Source organism: Brachyistius frenatus, unplaced genomic scaffold, assembly GCF_029030835.1.
Source record: "Brachyistius frenatus isolate BFR_SWC_R1_liver_20210118 unplaced genomic scaffold, ASM2903083v1 Contig_111, whole genome shotgun sequence".
Lineage (NCBI taxonomy): Eukaryota > Metazoa > Chordata > Actinopteri > Embiotocidae > Brachyistius > Brachyistius frenatus.
In genome coordinates, this window is record NW_027210710.1 from 361,431 (window position 1) to 370,000 (window position 8,570).

The 8,570-nt window shown below is 47.5% G+C and overlaps 1 protein-coding gene across 1 annotated transcript in view; it reads right to left on the reverse strand.

Moving 5' to 3' along the window:
- Positions 1-8,570, reverse strand: part of arhgef3 (Rho guanine nucleotide exchange factor (GEF) 3) — a 17,582-nt gene continuing 9,012 nt past the window's right edge. Inside the window, exons 4-12 of the mRNA XM_069712632.1 lie at positions 4,314-4,421; positions 3,526-3,819; positions 3,239-3,301; positions 2,934-3,030; positions 2,560-2,636; positions 2,215-2,472; positions 1,752-1,922; positions 1,040-1,229; positions 1-939 (exon numbers count right to left, since the gene is read on the reverse strand). Coding sequence (XP_069568733.1) covers positions 275-939; positions 1,040-1,229; positions 1,752-1,922; positions 2,215-2,472; positions 2,560-2,636; positions 2,934-3,030; positions 3,239-3,301; positions 3,526-3,819; positions 4,314-4,421 — 1,923 coding nt within the window. The 3' untranslated portion in view covers positions 1-274. The remainder of the gene's footprint in view (positions 940-1,039; positions 1,230-1,751; positions 1,923-2,214; positions 2,473-2,559; positions 2,637-2,933; positions 3,031-3,238; positions 3,302-3,525; positions 3,820-4,313; positions 4,422-8,570) is intronic.

Consider the following 8,570-nt stretch of genomic DNA (forward strand, 5'->3'; position numbering starts at 1 on the left):
GATCTTAAGGCCGGCCCACGTCAGCTGATCTTAAGGCCGGCCCACGTCAGCTGATCTTAAGGCCGGCCCACGTCAGCTGATCTTAAGGCCGGCCCACGTCAGCTGATCTCGGTCTTGTGACTGCTCCCGAGGACTGAAATCTTCTGTTAAAACACGCTGTTCTCAACAAGTTTGTCCGTCGTCTTTTGACTTTGTCCGCCAGTGACATCATCATCATCATCATCAGTTTGATTGGCTGCAGTCCTTCGGCGTGTCGTCCCGTGTTTATTTGGCATCAGCACCTGTACGTCAGCTCCTCGCTGGTCTCAATGCCGACCTCCTCCTCCTTAGCACCACTCTGCTCCTCCTCCATCACCCTCTCCTCCTCTTGGTTGGGAGAGGAAGAGGAGAGGATGGAGGTGGGAGCATCGTCTCCTCCTCCGCTCAGAGTCTCTTTTCCTTCTTCATCCATGTTGCGGCCGGCAGCGGATCCTGGCTCCGCCTCCATGTCCACACCGGCCTCCGTCTCACTGGTCGCCAGCCTCGTCTCACCCTCCATCCCTACCCCTGACTCCAGACTCCCCCCTCCACCCACCTCCGCCTCCCCACCCGTCACCGTCTCCCGAGTCAAACCCACCTCGTCCTCTTTCTGTCCGTTCAGACCTTCCTCTCCCTCCGACCCCGGTCCTGTCTCCACCTCCCCCCACGTCACTTTTGGACTTCGATGCCCCTCCCATCCCCCCCGTTCCCAACGCCCCGTCTCCAGACGTCCCGTCTCCAGACGCCCCGTCTCCAGACTTCGCCCCGTCGCCGGTGGCTGCTCCCCCGTCAGCGCCGCTGCCTCCTTTGCCTGCCGGATGCAGTTGATCCACTGCTGCTTGTTGAAGGCGTCGCTGGCCTGGAAGCAGTGACTCTGCAGCGGACCGCCGCTCCGGAACGAAACCCGGAAGAAGTTCTTCGCTGTGAAGGACAAACAGAGACACGGGCGACGTGAGCGGATCCTTATTTTCTCTCCTGCGGGCGACAAAATGAAACCCATCTGAGTAACTGAAGTACTGACTGCGCTCGTTGTTGCTGAAGGCCCCTCGGATGGACCCGCCCACCCTCATCTCCCCGTCCAATAGGTCCTCCAGGTCCAGCTGCCGGATGGGGATTGGCTGGCGGCAGAGCTGGTAGCTGACCTGCTGCTCGTTCAGCGAGACGGACCGAGTGATGACGAGGACGTCCTGGAACAGAAAGACGTGGAGCTTCTGGAGACGGAAGAAAGGACAGAGGGAAGTTAAGATAAATCATACGATAAGATAAAACACGATAAAACACAATACGACACGATACGATAGTAGAATAAAATAATTTGATTGATTGGAAATCTGATTCCTCCATCAGTGTGTTTAAACATCTTTGTATATTATATTGATGTCTGTTTATCACTCATCCAGGACAAAAACTGGTTAAATAAAATGTAAATTAAATTCTGTGCCAAAGATAATGAAAGTCAACAATCACAACAGTTATATGTTATATTTCTATGTTATGGATCTTTAAAAAAAAAAAAAAATAACTGCATTATGCTATAAAGCATGACATAAATGAGAAATTCTGCTTTTGAAGACATCAGAAAAGAAAACCCGGCAGTAAATAAAATTTCACCCTAAATATTCAAGAGTAAATTACAAAATAAAAGCCTCTTGGCATGAATCTCGTCGCCTTACGTCAGTCTTTTTTGATAACAATTAAACAATGAAGCAATAAAACCGCAGCGGTGTACTGACGAGTCCTCGGTTGTTCTTCAGCTCTCCGTGGCAGCTGAGCGTCTTGGAGCGGTCGATGAGTTCGTCCCGCTGTCCGTCCTCTGCGTACAGCAGCCGGTCCTTGTAGTACTGACACTCCGACTCTCCCGTCCGCCGGTTGATGTCCGCCACCACGTTCTGCACCATCAGCATCTGTGTGGCGTGAAGACACGCTTATCTCCTCTGGCATCTCATCACGTCATAAAAAACACTGTTGCTAGGAAACGGCAACGTGGACGGCGTCTAGAAGCCACGGAGGCCAACAGTTTAGTCACAGAGGGAAAAGATCGACATTTTCCTCGGACGTAGGATATCACCTAAGTTACGAAGAGAAACTCTACGTGACTAAAGTTTCAATATATTCGCTTAACTTCCGAAGAAAAATGGACTTTCACGGCCTCTGACGTTTCTGTCAAAAGTCGTGGAGTATTTCGTGGTTCCTCACCGCCTCGTCCAGGTGCTGCCGGTCCGGGTGGTCGTTGGCCGTGTGCTTCAGGATCTCCCGGAGCAGCAGCGGGTACTTCACCAGCCGGCTGCGCGGGATGTCCAGGAAGTTCCACAGGTCCAGCTTCCTGCTGAAGGGCGACAGCAGGCAGCGCTGCAAGAAGTCCTGCACCCGCAGGTCCTGCTTCTTCTGGTCCAGCAGGGCTTTGGCCTTCACCTGGTTGCTGCAGTACGACGTGTAGGAGGCGAGACACGGCAGCTGCAGGGACACCGAGACAACGGACCGACATCTCGGTTACTGCGACAGCGTCGTCTTCTGAAGAAGACGGTTTCGACGAACACTCACCCAGCCGGTCAGGATGTGTCCCACGTGTTCGGTGGACCCGTCGGGTTTTCTGGCGTCTCGGAGTCGATTGAGAAGGTCTGAGGAGAGACAGGAAGTCAAAGGGGACGGACGGATCCCCCAACAACAAGACTGGAGTTTATTTTCTAATATTAGCGCTGATATGATACCGTAGAAATCCAGGTTATTTTCAGTCTTTTCTGAAACATAAATGTGTTTTTATTTTGGTTCAAATTTGTCCAAATTACTCGGCCTAACTTCAGATTACTCACTTTTTAATTCAAATGACCAAAAGTCTCTTTTTAGCCGACAGGCTGACGTGACATTTGAAACCTCCGACGGCAGGAAGGAAAAACTCTGGGTGGACCGTCTCCTACCTTCATGCAGCGGTATCAGTGAATCCAGAGTGCCGAAGATCTGGTTCAGCTCCTGTTCAGTCATGATGGACAGCTTCAGCATCGGGTCGTGGTAGGCCTGCACACACACACACACACACACACACACACACACACACACACACACACACACACACACACACACACACACACACACACACACACACACACACACACACACACACACACACACACACACACACACACACACACACACACGTGAGGAACGTACAATAAGTGTTGGAGGAAAGTCGTCTCTTTAAGAGGGAAATAAACGTTTTGTTTACCTTCTTGGCCAACTGGAGATCCTCCACCAGGTCCTGCTCGCCCTGCGCCAACTCAAATATAGCCTGCAGAGGAAGAGAGGGCGTTCAGGACAAGAAGAGCTGCAGGTCGTTTCAGGTAGAAGTTAAAGAGGTTGAAAAGACGTCAGAGTTCACAATTCTTTCTAAGTATTAAATATTCTATCGAATAAAAACAAAGATATAAAGACGACACAGACGAACCTCCGACTTAACGAAGGCAAAATAACCCGAGATGTTTAGCGAGAAGGATGAAATAAATAAAAACTCACCTCCTGCCGTTTGATCTCCTTCGGGCTCAGCGGCTGCGTCGCGCCCAGACGCACGTCGAACGTCTCGCTCCAGAGCTTGCTGTCACGGCGTTTGGAGGCCGCCGCCGTCGCCGTGGAAACCCGCGTGGCGGTCACGGAGGACGAAGGGTTGGAGGAGACCGTCGCTGAGATAACGCGCGTCTTCATCGCCGAGGAGGATGAGGAGGAGGAAGAAGGAGGAGGGGGAGGAGGAAGAGGAGGCGGAGGAGCGGCGGCTCGCTCCGCCCGGCTGTCGCTACGGAAATTGATGGAGCGCTGCGGAGACAGAAACCGTTAAACCAGCTGTTTGACAGGTAAATTATGATTCTTATTTCAGATATTTTTCCCTTTTTAATGCTGATTGTCTTATTTTCAACATCTTTAGCGATGAGCCACTTTGGGTGCCAACGATTCTGTGTGATGATAAAAACTTCAAGAGCTAAAAGTATCTAAAACTATTTGTAAATCTTTTGAACTCTGGGTCAGTTTTAGGAGATTTTTTCAACTAAGTCTCCATCTTTTGTTCAGAAATTCAACAACCAAGCTTTCGGAGTTCACTACCCTTCAGAGCAAAAGTGGCCGAGGCTCGTGGGTTTTGTAGTTTTTTAGAGCCAAACCGACAAAAGAAACAAAGCTCATTAAACTGCTGGTCATGAAAATTATATTATAGGATACATTTTTTTTTTAAAAAACAAAAAAAAACTGATACATGATTTTGACTTGAATGAAAAAAACCAACAACTGATGGAGACATCTGATTGGCTGCTCACCTGCAGCGTCTGACCAATCCTCTTGAGCGGCGCGGTTTTGACGGGCGGCAGCAGGCCGGCCAGAGACGTCACCCTGGAAACGGGCTTGCTGCGCTTGGTGCTGGGCTCCTGCAGGACAGACGGACGGTCACATGATCACATGACCAGAGTCACCGCCTCGTGGTTGTTTCCATCCACGTCGGTCCGGACACGTATAACAGATGTCGTCAAGACTTTTCTCCAATAAATCTGATTCTGATTGAACACAAAGCTGCAGCCTGAGAAGGTTATGTCTTTACTTATTTTATTTTTTATTGTGCAAGAATAAAAAACTGTTTTGAGAGCAAATTTTTATCCAAAATCAAGTTAAAAAAAAACAACCTCCATAGCTTCAGTGCTAATGATGCTAACGAAGTAAAAGCTGAAATAATCATTATTATGTTTTCATCTACACCTCGAAACATAATGATTTACATTATGAAGACTTCCTGTTTGGTCCTCGGATGGGAAGCGAGTCCCCACAACGCTAGTAAAACCAGCACACACACACACTCACTCACACTCACACACACACACACACACACACACACACACACACACACACACACACACACACACACACACACACACACACACACACACACACAGGCATCCAAGTGTTCAAGATTTGTCTCTTTGTCAAACTTCCAGACTGCTTTGTCCTGGACCCTATGATCAATCAGTGTGTGTGTGTGTGTGTGTGTGTGTGTGTGTGTGTGTGTGTGTGTGTGTGTGTGTGTGAGAGAGTGTGTGTGTGTGTGTGTGTGTGTGTGTCCTCCCCCCCCCCCCCCCACACACACACACAGCTGACCTCCTGGAAACACAGGAGCCATCAAACTCTTCTCATCATCAGCGCTCCCAGACAGGAACCAGATGACTAAAAGGTCATCGACCGTCTGATCGATCGGTTTTATTGTTTTTTCCACTAAACACGTCGAACACAGATTTTTTTTACGTTCACAGATGAAATAAAACTGTCATTATTCTGGATTATTCAGATTATGTTGCATTATATTCTGTATTGGCCATATCAGAACTAAATCTGGAATAGATCAAGTCAGACCATTAAACCGTATTAAAATAGATTTCATTAAACTAGATTCAATCAGATTAGATTAGATTTAATTAGACTATCACACTAAGTAAAGACAAATTATGTAAATTTAGATGAAAGCATGCCAGATTACATTAGATTAAAGATTCACGCTTACACTGAACGATAAACCGAAATACTTTTTTTTTTTTTTTTTTTTAGCTGTTCGAGAACAGAAATACATGTGAACACAGAGAAATGATAAGAGATTAAGGAATATAAGAGATTTATAAATATGTGCATCACACTACAGTGAACAAACAACACATCCTAAATAATAACACACGATACTGATGATGGAAAGACAACATGAGAACGGCTAAATAATTCAAACGGAGTTCAGCCAGCTGTAAATCCTCCATCTTACCTCCACCTGTTTCCCCATGTCGTTGCTTTTCTGTTTGCAGAGTTAAACTGTTCCAGCGGGCCGAGGGGCGGCTGCCCCGCCACCATGCTGCCCCACCCACCACCCACCACCCACCACCCCAAACGCCCTGGCACCCGATCCGGGCCTTTTCCCAGAACCAGGAGAGCCTCTGTAAATATTTATTTTAGACCGGTAGAGCGTCCAGGAAAGAGTTTGGCAGAGAATCCAGAGGACGTGAACGTCTGCTGATAAGGAGACTGGAAATAAGACCCAGCTGGGAACAGCAGAGGATCCAAGGAGAATAATGAGAACGAGTACGGTGCTACGAGACGAGGAGGTGTGTAGGTCCAACGGGGACGTCAGAGAAACCGGACCGGAACGAGAAACACAGTCCAGGAAGAAATCAATGCCATGAAAGGGTTCGAAAATAATTCGTCCCGAGCAAAGTTTCTTTTGTGCTTTTAGTAACCGAGAAGTTACCAGTTGAGATACAATAAAGAAGCACCAGAAGGGTTTCTAGCGAAGGTCCAGACCATCAGAAAGAGTTTGGTACCAGGAGGGTTTCCTGACAACCTGCGCTGGTAGAACCAGAACAAACAAAGGACCAATAGCAGGTAAGAATCTGGATCAAACCTTCAAAGTTTCGATGAATCCGGTGTTGTAGCGCCTGGTGCCTTCAACGGATCGCCGGGAGTGTCGGGATCGGGCTCGGTGGAGTCCACGAAGGAATCTGGCTTTTAAAAAGAGCTTTTTAAAGCAGCTCCCTCTTCTGTTGGGGAGGAGTCCAGAAACAGTTTGGTACCAGGAGAGTTTCCTGAGAACCTCTGGTTGGTAGAATCAGACCAAACCAAGGATCAATGACGGCGGGACGGGAGCTGGATGGAGCCTTCAGAGTTTCCGTAGATCGGCTCTACGGCGGATCTCCGGGAGCGTCGGGATCGAAGGAGTCCGGCTCATCTTCTGTCGGAGCCTCCGGATCATCAGAGATCAAACCGGAGTCCAGAAGGAGTTCAGTCTGGAGTCGAGACCGTCTGCAGCTCTGGAGCTGGTCGGCCTCCTCGCTGTCTGGTGGAGGACTCACACTTTACTCATGCTCCCCCCCCCCCCTCCCTGACTCACTCACTGCCTCACATCCGTCCTTTCTCTTTCCCCTACACACACTCTTCCTTTTCATTTTATTTGCCACGTCTCTCGCCTTTACTTTTATATATTCTTTCATTGTCAACAAATCCCAGAGAACGTCCAACAAAGCCAGCAGCGATTTCATCATCCCGAGTTATCGTGCGTATCCGAAGCCTGATTTATCTCGTTCCTCTGTGCCAACGAGCTCCATTGTTCTCCGACAAACTACACAAAAAAAACCCACTTCGCACACTGTTGCACTGCTGCTGGAAACACTAAATATCTGTTACTCCACCGCTAAAAATAGTTCCCCGACAAAAGCACCTTTTCCTGCAAAAAAAAAAAAAAAAAGGACTGTCCAGCCTTTTTTTATATCAAACTATTTACGTAGGAATTGAAGGAAGTCTGAAAGAAACATCAACAGACAAGTAGTAACTTAAACCTGAAGTTTTGTCTCCCCCTGCTGCCGGTGGGAATAATTATTAAAAAACATCTGTTGACATGTGATTGCGTCGAGCTTTAAACGACGCGTTCGCACGACGGCTGCAAATGTCCGCAAGATGCAATATACAGATGACCTGTAGGGGCAGTGTGGAGACGTGGCAGAATGATACGGAGGGGGGAGGGGGTGGACTGTGGGCGGAGCCTGTGGTGTTTTTGTTCCTATATGATCTCAGAATCAGCCAATCAGGCATCACAACTCCAGCGTGGTTACTTGTTTGGTTACGCCGGGAGCTCGTCATCCGTCAATGTCAACCCGAACTTTAATTACTGAACGGAGTCGCCTGCAGGCAGACGAAGCCGCGTCCTGGTTTCCAGTCGTTTTTTTTGTTGTTGTTTTTTTTAAGTCAATTACTGTTGGTGTGTTTGTTTTGTTCATGTGGTGAGATCATAAAAATGTTTCCGGAGATGAAAACTGGAGGAGATTACAGTTCATGGTTGACACCTTGTTTGGGTTCAAACTTCAAATTATTTTCTGGTTCCAGCTTCTTAAATGTGCAAATTTACATTCAGTAAAAGGTTTATTGGCTCTAAAGAGATTAAAACGGGCATTTAAAAAAAAATATATAATTGAGAATTAATCGGGGGAAAGAATAATCCCGTTAATCTGAAGTGTTTGGAGTCCATTTACGTACTTTATCAGGTTGTTTTTTTGTGATTTCCCACGTGAGAAATCAAAATGTAGAAAAACCCAAACGCGACACACTTTCCTCCTGGATCAGCTGCAAGGTGACGACATCGTGCCGTTTTTAGAAAACGCTTTCACGGCTTCCTCTGAGAAGATGTGAGCGGTTTGGGAGTCGGAGCATCAGCGCTGACCTCCGACCCCTCCAACAAAAGACGATGACTCGGCTCTATTGTCAGTGAACGGGACGGTTGGTACGAGGACGCCCAGCGAGGAACAAACTCAGCCGTGTGACGCATCGACATAAAAGAGAAGTGTCCTAAAGCCTAACAGAGGTGTGGTGATGTGTGGAGGCTCTTTGTTCATGATATAAATAAATCTACCGCGACGTGAAAATCGGGTCACATTTAATCCCTGATGAGCTGATATTCAGTCTTTAATTTCTTTACGACTTTGTTTAAAAGTATTTATTATTATTCTAACGTGTTTTCATTTATTGGTTGTGATATTTAAATTGATCATTTTTGCAAC